The sequence below is a fragment of the Antechinus flavipes genome, chromosome 6, assembly GCF_016432865.1.
Source record: "Antechinus flavipes isolate AdamAnt ecotype Samford, QLD, Australia chromosome 6, AdamAnt_v2, whole genome shotgun sequence".
In the NCBI taxonomy this organism is placed as follows: Eukaryota; Metazoa; Chordata; class Mammalia; order Dasyuromorphia; family Dasyuridae; genus Antechinus; species Antechinus flavipes.
Genome location: NC_067403.1, coordinates 128,364,302 through 128,386,086, shown reverse-complemented (window position 1 = coordinate 128,386,086; position 21,785 = coordinate 128,364,302). Strand labels below are relative to the sequence as shown.

General features: G+C 35.2%; 1 protein-coding gene across 1 annotated transcript in view; it reads left to right on the top strand.

The window, feature by feature from the left end:
• ANK2 (ankyrin 2) overlaps window positions 1-21,785 on the top strand; it is a 381,624-nt gene that overhangs the window by 302,363 nt on the left and 57,476 nt on the right. Inside the window, exons 28-33 of the mRNA XM_051967124.1 lie at window positions 1,370-1,405; window positions 8,398-8,622; window positions 10,281-10,379; window positions 11,424-11,578; window positions 12,748-12,959; window positions 13,352-13,556. Of these exons, the coding sequence (XP_051823084.1) occupies window positions 1,370-1,405; window positions 8,398-8,622; window positions 10,281-10,379; window positions 11,424-11,578; window positions 12,748-12,959; window positions 13,352-13,556 (932 nt within the window). The remainder of the gene's footprint in view (window positions 1-1,369; window positions 1,406-8,397; window positions 8,623-10,280; window positions 10,380-11,423; window positions 11,579-12,747; window positions 12,960-13,351; window positions 13,557-21,785) is intronic.

The window sequence follows — 21,785 nt, the reverse complement described above, 5'->3', positions numbered from 1 at the left end:
GTCTCTTAAATTTATGTACAAAGTACTCAAACATCTGCTTACTTTTTCCATTTAAAAAAAGAAAGGCAAAAATGTGCTAAACCGAGCATTCTATATCTACCTAGTAATAATATCATGTGAGACAATAATGAATAATGGAAATCTTCACCATTATTGATCTATTCTGATATTTCCTCAGTAAGCAATATGTTATAGTAGATAGACCTTGATCTTGAAGTCTAGGTTCAAAACTTACCTTTGACACCTGCCTCATTTAACCTCTAGGATACCCAAATTCTCTGTAAATTAAAGAACAATTACTGCTTTCAGTTGCCAGATAAAACTTCCATGACAGTAATTCTTAATAATTGTAGTATCTTTCAACATATTTTCTTCTGATGTTTTCATGTTATCAACTGAATCTAGAAAAGTTGTGAGAAATTTTGGAAACCTCACCAATCCCGAGTTCCCTAGTATTTAAAAGATTGCCTTGATATCACAGCATAGGTAAATAACAGTTATAGCATAAAAATTTTTATAAGCCATTCCAGATTCCCTGCCTAGTTTCAACATTGTCTTCGACAACATGTCTTCAACATATCTTCAAGGACATAAACCAACTTTATCCTTTAAGGAGATATGCTCTTTATCCTAATAAGGCTTGCACAAATATACATATCATAACATGAAAGACTCTCAAATGTGATATGGGAGGTCATAATTGTTGAAGCACATATTGGTAAGGAGTATGAATAAATAACAATTATTTAAACTCTCTCATCGTAGAGAGGCAGCATGGCATAGTAAGTATAGAAAAGTCTTTGGCATTGGGAAAGCTTATTCCAGACCTGCCTCTGACTTGTTTTAGCTGTTTGATTACTATGAATGAGTTACTAAATCTTTCAAGGCTCTGGACAATTTTCTAAGATTAAGTTACACAAGTTGCCAATCTGTAGTAGCATAGAGTTTCTTTGTAAAATACAAATTCAGAACATCACAAAAGACAGATTCTAGAGACTATTTCTACCAAATTATTTAGTGAATTTTAATGAGGACAGTGATTTCAATTAGGAGTGCATATATAATATATAAATATTCTTTAAAACACTTTAATGGAAATAATAATTTTTTGTATGTATTTTAAAATTTTTAAATGGTAGACTTTCCTCTACCTCATCATTTACACAGAGCTTTAATATTTTCATAAGGCAGTTATTGTTTCGATCTTTTCTATATTTATATATATGTGTGTGTACATATGTATATATATGGTATGTGCTCAAATATACTTTCATTCTCTTCTGATTTCTTTATTTTCTCTTCTGATTTCTTTCTTTGTATTTCATTTTATCCATTCCTTCTCTGTGCTAAAGTATCTATTCTGTTGCAGCCACTCATCTCCATGTCTTGATCGTGACAACAGCAGGTGAACTTGTGCATAATTTCCTTCGCCAACATTTTGCCCATTTTTTTTCTGTCTTGGATCATTTCCTTCTCCTTATTTCCTCCTCTCTTCACCTTACTCAGGATGCTTTAGTGTGGGCCTACATAATCAAAAGAGATGTATCACCAAAGAGAGGGCCATTAGTCATCATTATTCTGAAGTATTTTAGAAGGAAGGATAGCTATTATTTTGCGTGTTATCAGTAATTAAGTCGGAGGGTGCTTAGATCATATGCTAAAACTTCCCAGTTTTCTCTCTTGAGAAGGAGGTCTACAAGTGAATACAGGTTTCTGTAGAAATTTCAAATTAGTTCAGTTATTTTTAAATCTTTTTAAAGGGTTATGATTTTAGGTGGCATCCTAGAGTTTTTCATCATAATCTAATGGAAAGAAAGTCAGAAATATTGAATGTATTAGATCTTTAGCATTTAAGAGAATATCCTTGGGCCTTTTAAGAAAATTATATCATTTAGTAACTTTTCAGTTAGTGTTCTGATAAAAAAGGATTCATTATTCCATGTTGATTGGAGTTATTTTTTTTTAATTAGTTAACAAGCATTTATTAGGTATTTACTATATGTCAGGCATTGTGCTAAGTACTAGGGATACAAACAAAGTTCAACTTGATATTATTCCTCAATTATAGAGATAATCAATTTTTTTTTACTTACATACTCATCCTTTTGTATTATCAATCCACATGAATAGAAAATAACCTAAATATTCTAATTTGAAATACCATAATGTATTATATTTATCTCTGGGACTATTTTTTGTTATTATTTCTAGAGCTTGCTTTTGCCTCATGACAATCTTTTGACACTGATAGTAAAAGAATTATTATCACTTTTTTACAGATGAAAAACTGAAGTTCTTAGCGATGAAGTAAATTTGCCCCAGGTCATCTATTAGTGTCTTTGAGATTTGGAGACTCACCCTGAATTCAGGGCTTCTGATTACAAAACCAGTGCTTTTTTTTTTTTTTTTTTTTTTTTTTAATTACCTTATGTGTTTTTTTTTTTTAAAGCAACAATGAAATTAAAATCATTCTCACTAAAAACCTGATGACAAATGAATTTTGATTGAATTATTTCTTGAATCTTATTTTATTAATCCCTCAATTTACACAATGTGAAGGAACCTTTCAGATAGGGAAAAGATTTATTTTTCCATCAGTATCTTAGAAACTAGATTTACTCCGATATATTCTAATTGTTAATACATTAGTAGATCACTGAAGCAACCTGATGAATTTCCTCCCCTACTCTTTTACCCAGTCACTAACTTGGAATGTCTTAATCCTTTTTCCTGCCCATCCTCTGCAACCTCACCCCCAACCCTGGCCTTGAATGAATTTAAAGTACCTAGATCTAAAAACTAGCAGATTTTTTTGAGCGTGGATGCAGTGTTCTGATAACTGGGGTCCTTATCTCCTGCTGCATTAAGTGAAGCATGTAAACTATCTTTAGTTCAATGGGATTTGCTTATAGGCCAGTAGTCTACTTAATGACATGCTGTTGCTTTTGTATTTTTTCTCTTAAATTGTGATAAATTACAATATGTCACAATTAATGAAAATTCCATATGATTTTGTATTTTGCATGATTGCTGAACTTCATTCATATATTTAAATTTTAACCTAACTTTTGGCTATATTTTTGTCTGTATAATCCAATCTCAGACTTAATACCTTAATATGTTTGATAGCTTAATATGTTTAACCAATTAACAAACATTTATTAAATACCTACTATGTTTTAAATATTTATTTAATACATTTATGGCATTTATTTAAAGGCATTTATGGTTTTCTGCAGAGGATTTTAATTGAAAGTTTTAGTGATAATTCAGCAAAAATTATAAATGAAATTTTATGTAATACATAAAATGTGTATATACATATATATATTCATATATGTATATACATATAGGTGTGTGTGTTTCTGGCATTAATCATGCTTCATTGATTTTGTTAGATATTACTCCAGTGCATCTCAGATGGAGAATAATATGCTTTTTACCAATCACTTATAATTTAAAAGTTTTTGTTAAGCTAATTCATATTGATGGTACTTCAATATCATTTCAATACTTTATGTACAGAATTAATCAACTGAAACAAGTTATATATAATAATTTCATTAACTGAAACAAGTTATTATATAATATATACTTGAATATTTTGAATAATATTTGTGATTAAGTTACACATATGTGCGTATACATATGTGTGCTGTATTCATATATGTCATTAACTCACACACCTCTTCTCACATATACATACTCATGTCCAAATCTCCATGACATGTATACCACTCTTTTTCAACCAAGATTCAGATTATCTTTATAAATCTTTACTTGTACTTATAGGCCTCATTCCTAATTACTTTGCAACACAAACATAAGGGAAGAGGGTGGGGAAATAATAAACATTTATTAAGCACCTATTATGTGCTAGGAATTGTGCCAAGCACATAACAAATATTATCTCAATAGATACTCACAACAAACCTGTAAGATAGGTCTTGTTATAGTGCCCATTTTATAATTGAGGAAACTGAGATATACAGAATGACTTACACAGTTAATGTTGGAGAACAGATTTGAACATAGAATTATAGACTCAGATCCAGAATGAAAGGGACCTCAGAATTGGTGTAGTACAACTTAATTCTCATTTTATAGATGAGGAAGCTAATAAAGTGGTTAAATGATTTTTTCAATATTTTCATTAGTCTACACTTTGTGGAATTTGGAGTTCTCTACTGTAGTGGAGGAATGGAACATAATGTGGCTTTTTTCAGTATCTCAATAATCAGATTTACCCTGATATTTACCCTTATATATTCATGCATTACTGAAACAATATAAAGAAAATATTTTGCTTTACTATGGAGGCAAATAGTGTTAAGTGACTTGCCAAAGGTCACCCAGGTAAGTAGACAGTCATTTCAGGGGAACTGCTAGCTGCTTTTTGTCGTAGGGAACTTATCTCTGTATCTGTGACAGTCTATGCAGATACCAAAGAATAGTCTACTCCTATAAATAAGATGCCTTTCTACTTCCTAATCGGTTCTATTATTTTTTTGCCCATATATAAGCACAGAGCCTTTATAATAGTCTTGGCCACAAACTGTTCCAGTTCAACCACAGCAAATAGGTATCAGTTTCCTACTGTATGTAAGACAGTCATTTAGACAATGACATTACAAAGTTAAATTGAAAAAAAAATAGGCAGTTCATATTCTAAGAGAGATTATAAATTTATAAGAGCTAGATAGTCAGATAAAACAGTGGATAGACTGTCTTGATTGTATCTTCTAATGTGTTTTATAGATCTCTTTTTCTCCTGGAATTATAGGGCAAAATTCACTTGATGCAGGATGCCAGAAGACAGGAATGAAAGAAATGAAGGGTTTGACTCTTAACTTTTCTATCAAGAACCTGGATTTTGGTCCTTTGTAACCTTTGTATGTAACCTTTGGAAAGTCTTCTAACCCTATTTGCCTCAATAGTGAGGCAAAATATTTTCTCCAGATTATTTCAATAATCCACAAATGTATAAGTAGAAAATATCAGAGTAAATCTGATTTTTGAGATACTACACTGCTCAAAACATTTTAGAGTATGAGGAAAAGGAAAGGAACAAAGATTACTGAATTGATCAATCAAAAAGCATTAGGACTACAAAGAATGAAACAATTCCTGTTTTCAAGAAGCTCATTAAGAAGTTTTGAAACTTGAGGACTGGGAAGATAGACAAAAATAAGGAAATTGAAAAGACAAGCAGATTAAGGGAGCATGATGATGAGTTCAGCTTTGGACTTTGAGATTTGAGGTAACACTAAGCCATCAGCTGGTGAGGCACAATGGATGATAAATAACTGGGCTTGGAGTTAGGAAAGCTTAAATTCAAACTGGTCTTAGAAACTTAGTAGTGTTGTTAGGGGCAAGTTACTTAAACTCTCTTTGCCTCAGTTTCCTCTCAGTTTCCTCATCCATAAAATGGGGATTATTTCTCTTGAAAAGTTGTTAGAAGGATGGAATAAGATATTTATCAAGAGCTTATCACAGTGTCTGGCACATAGTAGGTACTTAATAAAAATTCCTATCCCTGTCCCTATTGGTATGAAAATATTCAGAAGGCATTTGGAAGAATTAAACTAATATTCAGGTTAGAGGCTAATATAGATTTAAAGCTGCTGCACAGAAGTGGAAAATAAAGCTATGAGAATGGATAAAAATGTCAGGAGGTCTAATGCAAATGCAGAAGAGAAGAGGATAAAGAAGGGCAGAACTTTGAAGAATATATACATTTAGAGAAAGATGAACCAGTAAAGGATACCAAGTCAGAGAACTAGAAGGAGATAAGGAGAAAACTGTTATAAAAGCATGGGCTGTAGAGATTATGAGGGTAGGTAAAGAGAGGAGCCAGAGGGAGAGAGTGTTCAATTACAAATGCCTCAGAATGGTCAAGAAAAATGAACAAAAGGGCATTGGATTCAACAATTAGAACTCACTGGTGACCTTGAAAAGGATTGTTAAATATGTATATTTTATTTCAATTTATTTTTCATTTGTCTGGAAAGTTAAAGATTCCAGAAATGATGGTGTTCTTGGCAAAAAACAAAAGTCAAAAGAATTTAGAAGAAAGGAATAATCCATTCAATACATTCCACTTATATATGATACTCCTCTTAAATCATAATAATTTATGATCACAGATATCACATAAAAGTATCAATACTGAATGAGTCTTGTAAGTACATTGAAATAATTATTTTCAGTAATAAGGATTAATATCAATAGCAGCGCTAATGGTAATAGATGATGAGTCCCATGGCTTGAGAACAAATTATTAGCAATCATATAAGGATTAGCAGCATTGTATGGCCATGGAGGATGCATTGAATGAAATATTAATAAATCTTTTAATTTCATTATGAATTTCCACACAAATACTACAGCCAGAAGTGGGGGAAAATGGGACCTTTTGAACACATGAAAATCTATCACTCTTGTTCATTGTTATGAATCATTGAGCCTTTTTAAAATTCAAAATAAAAAAAATTAATGTAAAGCTCATGCTTAAAGGGCTAATATTAAGAGATGAAAAGCAGCCAACATTTTCTTATTGTTTTTTGATAAGGAAAAGAAACATCAACCCTTCAGAACTGATGGGTAAACTCCCCAGTTTACATCTCACACTAAAAATTTAGAGGGCTGGGAATGAATGAATGAATGAATGAATGAATGATAGGTGATAGGCTGGCTGCTACATGTGTGGAAAGCACTACGGCAATTCTTCACGGGGTCTCATTATACACGATATGCTTCAGACTGGCACTTGGTGCCTCCTTATCCATTTTGTAACCAACAATGAGATTTTTTTTAATAGCATGTGGAATGAGGTGTTTTTTGTGTGTTTGGATATGAACTGGATGCTAAAATTTCTTTTCTTGTTTGCCCTGAAAAAATAACAGAAATGTATTGTGTTCTTCTCATATAATTTATGTTTATGGCATTTCTTTCAGTTTAAAGTATTGCCATGGATATATTTAGATGTGATGCTTCTGCTGCAATTCTACCATAATTATGCTATTAGTTGAGCTGTAATATCCCTACCACCTGCATTTTGATTTTTCCTTTCAAAAAACCTCTTAAAGATACAATCAGAAATTATTTATAAAGGGCTGGTTGTTTAAAGGATGTCTACATTATCTGTGTGTGTGTGTGTGTGTGTGTGTGTGTGTGTGTGTGTGTGTGTAATACCCTTGTTTAAGTGCTGTTACTGAAAAAATAGAAAAGGCCTTGACATGTGAAACATATGGCAGAGAAACAGGCAAAAACTAAGGATAAGATAAGCACTGTTAAAGTGATATCAAAGTAGGTTACTTGAAAATAATAATTAGTACATTTCTCTCCCCTCAAATCCTCTTAGAAAAGTAACTAAATCCTTCCTTCATAAATGACCACAGCATCCTTATTATTCCAGATCTTTTCATGAAGTATTAATAAGGCAAAAAGAATGGGCATATTTTTATATCAAGCATTGATTAGCTGGGATAAGCTACTTAGCTTAAACTTCTTCATGGGCAAAACCTTACTGACATCTGAGTTCAACCTTCTTGAAACTCTACTTCAAAAATATCATAATTAGCCTAAATATGTAGTAGAAGGAATTAACATTGAAATTGTTCCACCTTTGTCCTTATTTTTCTCATTATGTTTTAATCAGGGAAATAGATTATGAAAGTTATGAGAGTAAAGGCAATGACCCTGACTTAAGGTTTAGATTTGAACAATTCAGAATTTGGTATTCTGATTGATTTTGAAAACTTATTAGTAATGTTAATAAAATTTGAGGATGTCAAATGAGGGTGTGCATGCAGTGATTTGAGCCTATATATTCAGATTAATAGAAGATGAGTTGGAAATAATATAATTTTCAGAAAATCAGATTGTATTAAAATCTGTTAAATGCTAATAGATCATATGTCCCTAAAAGACTACCTTCACATCCTATCTAACTGTAGTCTTTCAAAGGTTCTATCTTTAAATATATACCCACACTTAAACATAACAAGAGAGGAATATTGGCAAATAGACCTATTCATTTACAGCAGAATGAGAATAGATTGATGCATGCTGAAGTTATTTTGTATCATTCCTTTCCACTTCCTTCTCATCAGTCATATTTTTGTTCCTGACATTTTGATGTCACTATTGTTAACACAAATTAATATAATCATTTTTGCTAGTATAAAGCATCCTGGATCACAGACATTGGCACAAAATAGGATTACTCATTAAAACAAATTATTTGTTGCTTTGTATCTAAGGGAAGCAGTTAGTGGTTGTTCACATGTAGGAAGAAAGGTATTTGGAAGAAAAATTATATAAAGAATACTAAAACAGCAGAGTCGAAATACACACAATATTTTGCAAATGCATCTGGTTTGTTTCAAATTTTAGTTTCCTGGTTAGTTTTATGGTGGATGCCCGAGGTGGTGCTATGCGGGGCTGCAGACACAATGGACTAAGGATAATTATTCCACCTCGGAAATGTACTGCCCCAACACGAGTCACTTGCCGACTAGTCAAACGCCATAGACTGGCCACAATGCCTCCAATGGTGGAAGGAGAAGGTCTGGCCAGCCGTCTGATTGAAGTTGGACCTTCTGGTGCTCAGTTCCTTGGGTAAGAGTTTTGAATAAACCTTTCTGATAGTTATGGAAAAAACTCACATCTTCTAAATGAGATTCCAGAAATGAAACTAAAAATGGGATTGACCCAGCTTGAAAGAAGACTGGCTTCTTTGGGCATACCATAACAAAAGTAGTGTTACTTTTTATGATTAATGATTAACTTGGTTATGGATGCATTGCACTTTCAAGTAATCATTTATCACTTTTGGTTCAAATGGCAATAAGGTTCATTATTTTTATAATGGATTGATTCAATATCACAATTGTTGTTCAACTCCTAAAATGAAAACAATGTTTTTGCTGGGGGTAAGTATTTTATATTCAAATCATGCTTGTTTAATGCAAAAAGAACAAATCCAGAATTGTTATTAAAGTCTGGTCTAGGTGTAATCCTGAATCAGTGGACATGGATCTTCTAGATGTAAAACCTTAATAATCTTAGGATGAGGGTTCTTAACTTAGAGACTGGAAGCATTAAAAAAAAAAATTGGGGTGTGTGTGTAGGGTAACTTGTGTGTTTCATTTTATGCATTTAAAGACATTATTCTGAGACAGAGTCCATAATACAAAAAAAGGTTAAGAACCTCTTCCTTAGGATTTCTAAATAGCTGAGCCTTTGTGATTCAAACCATTCCCCATACCTTCACCCCCAATCAAAATTGCAACTTGGAGTCTAGGAATCACTATGGCAGTTTGTTTAGTCTTAATTTACAGAAACTTTGGAAGATCAAGACAAACTACTGCCATGCTCATTTTAGCAATTTTGAACTGAAACCAGCACTTTTCCTGTCTTTTGTTTATTTGTTCAGCTGCTATCACATGAAATGGCATCATTCCAAGGTGCCAAAGAATGAATAGCAACTGCTGAAAACTGGCAAAAGAATGAAACTGGGGGAGAGAGAAAGTTTCAAAATGTTTTGAAACAAATCAATTGTATTTAAGTCCTATCATTACCTGTGAAACATTGGGAAAGATGAGTCCTGTTAGCTTAATTTGCTGCACTCAGTGTTCCTGCTTGAGAACCCGATAGTTCTGAAGCTTTGAGATTTGGTGCAGATCTCAAAGCATCAAACAACTTTCATACCTGGAAATAAGTTTGTCTGTATTTCCCAATTACAGAAGCCATTTTCCATGTCCCTTTAAAAAAACAAAAACAGGCCAATTCTGGGTTCAGTCATAAATTTCTTTAATGATTAGATTCATTCCTTGGTTGTTCCACCACACCAGTCCCTTTTCTTCTCTCACACCCTTAATTGGTTCCGCCATTTTTTATATTGATCTCTAAGTCTGTCAAGAAATATCCATGAAAACTCATCTAAACCATCTCCCAAAGCCAGAGTTTTTGTAGCATATCTGACAACTTGATCTTCTCCCATGAGGTAATGTTTTGGAGGAATGTCCTAGTGATAAAAATGCATAGTGATGGGTCTACTAAAATAGATGCTTTCTCACTATATTTACACCTCCACCATATACCTAGGTTTGAGTTCACTAGGCCTTGTGAGTAGTGGAGGGGGCAGAACCAAAGGCAGTGTGAAACTTACTCCACTCTGTTGATCAGCTGGTGATACTAGTTTCGGTGGAGGAAAAAAATATATACATCAAGCTTACTTATGTTCTTTCTTTCACTGCTGCTTTGGATCTACTCAGTAAACTTCACCTGCCAACGGCTCCTCCCCCACTTAATGAGGGAGAAAGCTTGGTCAGCCGAATCCTTCAGCTGGGGCCTCCTGGAACCAAATTCCTTGGGTAGGAGCGACTTAAAACAAATTGATGGTTGCTGGCCTTCCCATTCCTCTCTTTCTTCTGCAATATTATTTCTCTTTATGTCATTGTGTCCATGACATTGTCCCTCTTTGTGATTTAAATTCTATATATATACCTTTAGTAGGCCATCCTTGTTGTATGTGGTTATTTTTTGTTGTCATTTTGAGCAATATGTTTTAATCCTTTTTTTTCTTGAAGTTCTGTGACTTTTGTTATTATTGTTGTTCAAGCATGAGATCTGCCTAGTTGTACTATGTGCCATTTATGATATTGTTTTATTGAACACATAAAGTCTGTAGCAAAGCAACCTGGATTTGAATCAGAAGCCATAAGGAAATCTGGTGTGCTAAGAGAACATAAAGTTTAAAAAAGAAAAAAAAAGCAGTATCTTCTAGTGGAAGTTAATGACAATAGGCATATGACACAATCGGGCAGAATTGATCATTCCCATTAGTTAACTTCATATTGTGGAGATATGCCTATTTTTTTCCTTGAATGGAGAAAATACAAGCAATCCATGAATGCATGACTCTCCATAAATAATAAAATCTTCCTATGTCACCCTATCTGTAGTTAAATACATCAATCCGTAAAGCATACAAGCCAGCCATTTTCCCTCTTAAATTATCTTTTGTCCTTCCTCTTCTGCCACCCTGTACCTTGTTTAAAGACAAGTAGAAATTGTAGAATTGTCCATGAGTTTATTTGGTTAAATGTATTTTCCATATATTTATAAAATAATGGGTCCAGGATGCACACTTTGCATTCACAGCATTAGCATCATCTAACTTAAGGCTACCACTTAAGACTTGGTTTGGGTGGGTAGCGGTGGGGATAGTTTCTTATGTTGTAAAATGCTACTTTATGGTATTGGTCTCCTGATGAGATTCAGAGAACTGTCCTCAATGTGTCTGTCACTAGAAAGAAGGAAAATTCCAGGTCTCTTTGGAACAGATAGAATAGGACTTCTTATTTTGCTTCTGGGGAGCTCCTACCTATATTTAACATTCTCTGTTGCTGTACTAGGCCTGTGATTGTGGAGATCCCTCATTTTGCAGCTCTTCGAGGAAAAGAGAGGGAATTAGTGATTCTTCGAAGTGAAAATGGAGATAGCTGGAAAGAGCATTATTGTGAATACACAGAGGATGAATTGAATGAAATCCTAAATGGCATGGATGAAGGTAATAAGTTCTTGGAGTTTAAAACAGAGGCAAAGATGAAAATATTAAATCTGTTTTTTTCCTTTTTTTTTTTCCCAGTCATCCAGTTCTTTGTGATCCCATTTGAGATTTTCTTGACAGATACTGGATTGGTTTGCTGCTTCCTTCCCTAGCTTATTTTATAGGCAAGGGAACTGAGATAATTAGGGTTAAGTGACTTGTTCAGGGTCACATAGCTAAGAAGTCCCTGAGGTCAGATTTGAACCCAAGCCTTCCTAGCTTCAAGGCTGGAATTCTATTCACTGTGTCACCTAACTGCTCTAAAGGAGTTTTATTTTATTTAATTTATTTTTAAAAATTTCTTTAAAAAAATTAACAATGGGCAGCTAGGTGCCTTTCAGCCCTTTAGGACTGAAGTCAGGAGGAACTGAGTTCAAATCTAGTCTCAGACAGTTAACACTTCCTAGCTGTGTGACCCTAGGCAAGTCACTTAACCCCAATTGCCTAAGGGAGAAAAAATTAACAAGCATTTATTTTTCCTACCCTTCCCTCTCCAGAGGGAAATGCACAGATATGCATATGCACTCAAGATAAAACAAATTCTCACACTGACCATTTCCAAAAAGATGTGTCTCATTTTATATATTTAGTTTCTCACTTTACTATTAGGAGATAGATATCATTTTTCATTACGCATTAACTTTTAATGACTTGGACAGATGTACTTTATATTTTTTAAAGTCTTATTCTTATCCCCCCAAGATAAACATTGCTGTGCTAATATTGTAAACATTTCAGTATGGGGAGGAAAGAACTAGATTTGGAGTTGGGAGAGACCTGAGTTTGAATTATGGAGGTGACATTTACTAGCTAGGTGAATATGGAAAAACCACAACTTCCCTGAACCTCAATTTCCTCATTTGTAAAGTGAAAATTGTAAAGATATCATTTTTGATGGTGCTATAGATAATTTTAAGATCATTGTGAATTTTTTTCCCCCTTAGATTCTTTTGTTAGAAGGAGAAAGTTAAAATACATCTTAGGTTAATTGGAGAGTGTTCTTTTTGGAGAGTGTTTCATTTTTCCTGTAATTTTTGTTTACTTTAGATCATTCTCACAGGCCCAGATATATTAGAATATTTACTCTAAGGTATCCTTGCTATGTAAAAATGGGTTGTTTCTTATCTCAGTGCTTGATAACCCAGAAGATTTGGAAAAGAAGCGGATATGTCGCATCATTACTCGAGACTTCCCACAGTACTTTGCAGTGGTGTCCCGTATCAAGCAGGACAGCAATTTGATTGGACCAGAGGGAGGTGTGCTAAGCAGTACTGTGGTATCCCAAGTGCAGGCTGTTTTCCCTGAGGGAGCACTAACAAAGCGAATCCGTGTTGGTTTACAGGTATATATAGCATTTGGGATGCAAGTAATTCTGACAAATTTGGTTTTTGTTGAGTTTTATAATCATGTCTGATTCTTCATGAGTCCATGGACATCATCAGTCCTTTTATCTTTCATTATCTCTTATGAATTTGGTTATGTTAATAAAATCTGCAAAAGTATTAGATGTATACTTAGTAATGTAAAGCTAATGATGAAGCTCTTGGAAAAGATGAACATTTGGGTGGATTTTGGATAATGAAGATTTCTGTAAAATTATTATCTCAGAAATCAGTCAGACTAACTTTAAGGAAAATGTGGAGGGTTGGGGTTTTGGGTAAGATATTGAGAGATGTTGCATAATATAATTCAGTGTTAAATTTTATTTTTGATGTTTTCTCCCACTTTGGAAAGGCCCAACCTATGCACAGTGAACTCATCAGGAAGATCCTGGGCAATAAAGCTACTTTCAGTCCAATAGTCACTTTGGAACCCAGAAGAAGAAAATTTCACAAGCCAATCACAATGACGATTCCTGTCCCCAAAATCTCCAGTGATTGCATGCTGAATGGTTTTGGGGGTGACACACCTACTTTAAGGTTACTGTGCAGCATAACAGGTGAGTTACAAGACATCTCCACTTACTTTATTGCTGTATACATGAAAATGCTATCTCACTTTGCCTTGTGAATATTTAAATAATAATAGCCATTCATTATAGCTTATTACATTATTATATAATAAATAGCAATTATTTAGTATCTCTTACGGGATAGGCACTGTTCTAAGTGCTTGACAGTTGTTTTTTCATTTGATTCTCACAACAATCCTGAGAGATAGATACTAAGTGAAAGCACTACTATAGAAATATGGATTAAAGAAATTTTAATTACCATCTGGTGATGGTTTCCTTTTATACCTTAGAGGGACTCAGTTTTTTTTTAAGCCATACTTTCCAATTCAAAATCTCTCCCATCTTTAGATGTATCTATATGAATAGTCATTTTAATAGAATTTATATTTTCAATGTTAAAGGTTATTCATTAATTTTCCCCATTTTCACTTTTAATTTTATTATTTGGACCTTATATTGAAGTAGAATTAAACAAATATCATAACCCAGTTGGCCCAGAAAACAGCTTATATCCCCATAATACTAACTCATTTGGAGGAAAAAAAAATCAAATAACTCTGAGGCATTTTGGAGATAGGTTCTTTGATGGATGGGATAATTAATCCAGGGATACACATTATAATCCATCTATCCTTTTTTATTGTGTTTTCTTTTAAATACAAGCCTCTTGCAAATACAATCTGCAGTTATACAAAATGTTAATTTGCTAATTGCTATGTCCTTTATATTGTATCAATTAAAAGAATCAACGTTAAGTGACTGCTAAGTACTAAGCATTGTCCTGGGAACTGGGATTAGAAATACAAGGAACTTCCTTTCTACTGGAGGGGACAGAGCATATTTACAGATGAATAAATTTAGAATTTATAGTTAAATATCTAGCAATGGAGGTATTAACAAGTGGGATAAATGGTTTTCTTGAAGGAGATGGAATTTGAAATGGGCCTTGAAGGTAGCTAGAGGTCAGACGGCTTGGGGGGAATAGCTTTTATAAAGAAACAAAATCAAGAGATGAAATGAAATATAGCATTCTTTTCCCATGGAATGGATAATGGAAAGTGGGTCAATTTTGCCAGAATACCGAATATATGGAAATGAGTTTCATGTGTAGTCTATCTGGAAGCAGTCTGGGAAGAATTTCTAATGCCAAGCAAGGGAGTTTGTATTTTATATGAAAGGCAATGGGAAATCACCAAATCTTCTTAAGCAGAGAAATCACATGATCAGTTCTGAAATTTAAGAATGTCAATTTGTCAGCTAAGTGAAGGATGGATTAGAGACAGGACAGAATTATTACAAGATCAGTTAGGTAGTTGTTGCAATACCTAGAGGTAAGAGGTGATGAAGGAGTGAATTAGAGTGGTTGTAATATGATTAGAAAGAAGGGGGCTGATGTTAGAAGGTTGAAATCATCAAGACTTGGCAAGCAATTAGCTATAAACATTGATTGGTCATGAAGAATCAATGATGAAAGATTGAAAACCTGGATGACTAGAAGAATAAAGGTAACACTGGGAAGGATATTTTTTTGGGGAAAAGAATGAGTTCTATTATATACTTATTGAATTTGAGGTATTTCTGGGGCATCAAGGCAGAAATGTCAGGCAGTTGGAGATAGAGACTAAAGTTAATCTGAAGATTTGTAAGTCATTTTTATACAGGAAATATTTGCATCCATGAGAATTAGTGAGATCATCAAAAGAATACAAAAAGAAAAGAGAAAAAAAGCCCAGGGTAAGGCTTTTATGGTATGGACATGCACAGAGGACATGAATGATGATCTTGTAAAGTGTAATACCAGAGAAATTGAGGCAAGACAAAGATTAGAGGCTTCTAATATTTTAATAGTGGAGAGTTTGAACTCACCGTGGCCAGCCACTTGGATGGTTGAATGGGATTCTTGTCTCAAAGCATTCAATGATGAATGAGTAATTCCAGAGACTTTTATAGGGCTCCAGCAATCAAAGAAACAAAGGCAAGGCCGAGGGTTGGGGGGGGGGAGGGGGAGAAGTACTAATAGAGTGGAAATTCCAGGAAAGACCATAACTTTTTAATTCTAACAGGTTTGGGGGTGAAGAAGAAATGACCATAAATTCTGATAAGTTAGGAGATAGGAAAGCTGGACCCAGAAGATGCCCAAGCATTTGAGATAAGCCATCTGAAGTTTTATGACTCTTTGGGATGCTAGAGTGGACAGAGCTCCACTGACCCTATTATCTCAATCCTAATGGTCAGGAAGTGGGGTTGCCACCAGAGAAAATGAAACAGAACAATTCAGAGAAACTGAGGGGTAGGGAAAATGGAGGCAGAACATTTCACACTCTCCTGAATATACAAGTCATTGAATTATCTTGGAGGGTCTCAGCACTATGATTTTGATCAACCCTACCTGGAGTGAATAAGTCAAAATAAAATTAGAAAAGTTGCAAAGACCTAGGCAAGGGCAAGTCTGATACCCCTGGATAATCCTAGAGTTAACAACATTCCCTATTTAGGGTCGCAGTATGTTGCAAGCATCTCAGGTCCTCTGCAGTTCTGGAGCACCATCTCAGCCAGGGAATCCAGTTTGAGACAGACAATTCAGTATGAGTTAGGTCTGCAGTCATTTGTGCACTTAACTCATCATAACTAGAACTGCCTGTCAGGAAGACATCGGTGCTAAGGGCTTTAGGAGGAGAACTGCACAGCTGTCAGGGGGAAAGGGTGAGCCTGAAATTGCTCCATCTGTCCCCGCCCAGAGGACAGAAAAGATCCAGATTACTGAGCAGAGTATGGAAGTATGCATACTTAGTCAGATCCTCACCAAATCATGAATTTTCAGAGGCTTGATACCAAACTGCAATGCCCTTTGAAATACTAACTGGGGTTATAGAACTGGAGAAGTGGATTAGAGAGATTGTCAGTCACAAGACAGGTGCCTGTACCTTGGAGATTTCCAAGGGTGATTTCTGATTGTTCCCAAGAACAGGTGATCAGAAAATGGACCCAGAAACTGAGTCTGCCAGGGCAATTCCAACAGAATAAGGGAGTCCAAAGTTAAAGCAGAATTAGCAATCACAGTCTATATAAATAAACAAGGAGTAAAGACGAAAAAGAACTGTTAGAATTGGTGGGGACAGGGGAGGTGGGAGGGCAGAGGTGCCTGGGGCAAAGTGAACAGGAACTAGTGGCACTAGGAGTTCCATTCTCTCAAGTACTTTTGGTAAACATCCACTAGCTTCCTGGTCCCTTATCTCTTATCCTCTCCTTTTGTTTTATCTCGGGAATCATCTAAGGAGGAGTAAAAAGGGATCCGATTGTCAAGTAGCCACCTCACATGCAAGTCCTGACAGTGAATTAAAGTTCCTATACATAACAGACTTTAGTATAGTAGAGGTTTTCCACTGTGGAACTTATCTAAAGATCCCTCAAATAAGTACATGCTCTGAAGGGAACATTGTGGTCAGTTAGATAATGCAGATACACATTAAGCATCGTTTACAGCAACAGTTACCCAAATTTTAACCCAACATTTTTCACTCTACATCCTAAATACACAGGAATAGGGGACTCAGTCAGAATTTGACAATCATTCATCAACCACTTTCAGTTTCCCCCAAATCCATTAGGGATAATCCATTTAAAATCCATTAGGAATAGGGGTGATGATCTCATCTTCTGAAACTGCTTCCTGCTGAGAATGGGTGCAGCACTGAATCCTATTCCAGGGAGGGTATTAACTCAGTGGAATTGGTAAGACAATGGTTATCTAGTTCTCTAGTTCAGTATGATTGATTTAATCTTACAACAAATAATGGTTCCCTAGTGATATAATGATTGGTTTATAATCAGTATACTGTAATGATATAATTGTAATAGGGTATATAAATTGGGGACAAACTCAGCTAGAGAGAGAAGACTTGACCACCATCCTGGTGGCTCTCCTGCCTCCTGCATTCCTCCACTGAAACCAAGACTCATTCCGGAAGACCTCGCAAAAGTTATTCCAGCCCTAGGCGAATGAGACAGATTGTGAAGGAAATAATGAAGACTTTGGACTTTATTCCTGATTATTCATCTGGTGATTATTCTGCTGAAACCAAGGCCCATTCGAAACATCTCCAGAAAGCTAGCCAGAATGTTACAGGAGGGGATTGGTGGTGTGGTATGCTGGAAGCATCTAATGGGCAATCTAGGTCCCAGAAGCAAGTCAGTACATCTGTAATATGACCAAAATCCAGAACAGAAAACAAATCTAACAAATAAAGGTTAGAACAGTCTGAGATAGAAAGACTGGTTCACAAGGATTGCTACAAAGTAGCAGCTTCCCATGTAAAAAAACAAATTTGTCTCACAGGACAGACACATGTTTGTCAGCTGTAGTCCCAATAAACAAAATAGCAGTTAGATCTCACAGACAACTCTGCTAATTGTCTTCTCATTATTTTAGAAACCTTTAAAGACCTGAATACCTACAGATACAAATATCTAGTAACTGATAAATGACTAGGCTAAATACTCATTTGCCTAATTATTTAGGATTTAATGACTACATATAGTCAGATTGGAAACAGCAAGGTATTACATAATTGATTGTATTAATGGTTCCTGTTGAATATTTACTCTGATCATAGAAATCAGCTATAGGAGGAAAAAAGCAGGGACATGACTATAACATAGTATAATCAGTCAAAACGGATTCTTTAGTACATATATCACACAGGATAAAATAGCCTTAACTCAGTTTCACTTCAGTTAATTGTCCCAGTAATTTCAGACGGTGGAGCTTTAAAACTCCCAAATAATATTAGCTCCAGGCCCAAGAAATTTTACCTCCAATAACAAATCCCATTAACTAAAGCTTCAGATGAATCCTAAACAGGTATTTACCATAACCTTATAGTGATAACAGTAAGAGATTTGTCCCAGAAAGTTCACAGTTTATCTTTCATATTCCTATGTAAGTAGATGGTTTATAAGATCAACATAACACAAATCATTTTGCTTTAAGATGCCCACTATATAGAAAAATCCTAAATTGCCTGTTGTCCATTACAGAAACATGTTCAAAGGGACAAAGACAAAAATTATTATTCTTAGAGTCTCTTTAAAGTAATGGGCACAACCTCAAGATGACAAAATACCATCAATTAAAATTTCTACAGAATATCCTAATTCCACATAAAAGAATCTTTTAGACTTATCATTAATAATTTCTTCATTCTTAAAAATATCAATTAAACTTTTGGAAATAACTATCAAATTATAGATCACATTTTTTATCATATTTCTTAAACAAGGAGATCATTATAGCCTTAAATAAACAAATACACCCAGTAAGTAATTTACTACAGTAAAAGTAGGCTGTCCTTTTGAACAATAAAATGCTTTCTGCAGCAGAGAGCGAGCTGGGTTTATCTCCACTTCTAAAGAAGCAGTCATAAGCAGGCAAGGAGGAAGATGAGTTAAATCTTTACCTTTGAAGCCAAAAGATCCTTTCCCTTTTCTTCCTCCTCCACTCTACTTGTCTTTATAATTAACTTTAAGGGTGCCAAATCCTTTTCAGGATTTAGCCAGCCAGTGTGTTTTCTTTATCCAAGCAAATAGCAGATTCCTTACAAAAAGATTTGCCTCTTTTTTTTTTCAATGTTCTCTTCCCCTTATGACATACTTTTTCCATCTCTCTCTCTCTGTCTCTCTGTCTCTGTCTCGCTCTCTCTCTTTCTCTTGTAATGCCGGAGAAACTGAGGCAGGAGAGAGATTAGAGAGTTTTAATATTTTATTAATGGGAGAGTAAGATTGACTGGACAGGACTCTCGTCTCAGATTATCCAGTCAGACAGAGATAAGTATACTGGGACCAAGGAATCCATATTGGTCCCAGGGCTGGAGGACCCAAAGAATCCAGCGTCCAGCATACAGCTGCCAGACGCCATTCTCCAGCCATGAATGGAGGAACCCCAACTTCTTAAATACCTTTTTGGAGACAAAGAAGAGAAAGGGAGGGAAAGTTTTTATCAGGGAGGGGAAGCCATAAAACCCTAAAAATTCCGGAGACAAAGAAGTAAAGATATCTTGGTTTATCTTGGAATATTCTAAAGGAATATTGTAAATCCTTGAGGACACAAAACAGTCAGGAATCTACTCTCTTATCTTGCTAATTTATAAGAGATTGAGACAGAACAGTTAAGGAAACTGAGACAGGGAAATTTGCTTTTTCCAAAGCAATTAACATCAGCTTCTTTTTTTCTTTTTCTTACCTCCCTCCATTCTCCCAGGCAGAGTTGCAACTTGAATCAGATAAGGTTTTATTGTCCTCTTTTTTTTCCCTTTCTTTACTAGCAGGCTTTGTAAGACTGCTTTTCTGTCAGGTTTTTAAATCAGCCAAGTTTTTCTTCTGTTCCTTTTTTTGTTGTGCCACAGTTCCTTTTTAATGTCCTGATTCTTCAGTTTCTTCAATTGTCCTATTTAGTTATTCTGCCTCAGGTTATAACCTTTCCCTCTTAATGTTTGATGAGATAAAGGTTTTATATCTTTAGGCTATGATCATTCCTTCTTAATGTTTGAGAGGATAAAGCTCTATCCATTTTAGACATCATTAGAATATCAGTAACCTCTCCAGTACTCTTCATTGTGTCAATCCTAGGTGCCTCCCCCAATTAGGTTACCCCCATTCAGGACCTCCCCCATTATGTCATTGTTCTTGTTATCCTATAAAAAAAATCTTGCTGTCTAATACTCAGGACTGGATTCTTTGAGATGATATTCTCGTCCAGCTCTGGGACCAACCTTGGATCCATTTGGTCCCAGTATATCTCTCCATTTAATAAACTATTAAATTGGTCTCTAATCTCTGAATTGCTCAGTTTCTCCAGCATTACATTTCTTTCAAATTAGTGCAAACAGGTTACAATTAAGTCCAACAAGAAGTTAAAAACTCCAAGCATTTTTTTTTTATGCTAAGCACCTTTGCAACATTGAAATGACCAATTGCCAAATTTCTCAATCATTGTTCTTAAAACATAACAGAATCCTTAAATCCACATATCAGACAAGACAAGTCACAAACACTGACCATACAGACACAACATTTAACACATAAAAGCTAGGGACAAATTCCTGATATCTCAGAAATGCCAGGAAGGAGTTTTCAGGTTGATAATTTCTCCTTCTCAGAAATTAAAATGGAGCCTTTTAAATAGGCTCCCAAACTATAGTTTGGTGTGTTCTCTGCCTTCACAGAGAGTATCCAGATGTAAAAAAAAAATATCCATTACCCAGATTTGTGGCTGGAAGCACTTAGATTTGTGCCAGAAGGTACCCAGACAGTACTACATATCATCCTACTGATATTTCCCAGAATTTTATGACTTGTCAGCCTAACTTTTCTGGGGACCCAGATTTGCTAGCAATCAGACCAGACAGAAGACTTATCCTGCAGGGATTTCAAAACAGACTCTCCTGCAACCGAAATGGGAATATCTGTAATAAGTTCTTGTTGTGGCTGAGGCTGCTCTCTTGGTGGGATTCTGGAAGAAACCAGAGGGCCAACCTCCCTTAAAAGAGCCCAGACTCAGTCGTTTCAAGGGCTCCCCTAATTCCCCCCATGGATACCTGCTCTCTAATCTCTAATCTTGCTCTCAGATCTCGCAGAGGCCTTCAGAAATGTTATTATCCCAGAGAAACTGAGACAAGACAGAGATTAGAAGTTTTTAATATTTTAATAGTGGAGAATTTATACTGGCCATGTTCAGCCAGCTTGGATAGTTGGATGGAACTCTTGTCTCAAAGGATCCAATGAGGAGTGAATAATTCCAGAGACTTTTATAGGGCTCTAGCAATCAAAGAAACAAAGGCGGTTTGGGGTGGGGATAGGGAGGTGGGAAGAAGGGAGGAGATAGAGCACTGGTAGAGTGGAAATTCCAGGAAGGACCATAACTTTTTAATTCTGACAGGTTGGGGATGAAGAAGAAGGATCATAAATTCCAATAAGTTGGAAGTGAAGAAAGTAGGAGACAGAAAAGCTGGGCCCAGGAGATGCCCAAGCATTTGAGATAAGCCATCTGGAGTTTTATGACTCTTTGGAATGCTAGAGTAGTCAGAGCTCCACCGACCTAATTATCTCAATTCTAAGGGCCAGGAAGTATGGTTGCTACCAGGGAAAATAAAGCAAAACAATTCAGAGAAACTGAGGCATAACAAAAGGCAATCAGGATTGTCTGATAGGAAAAGAATC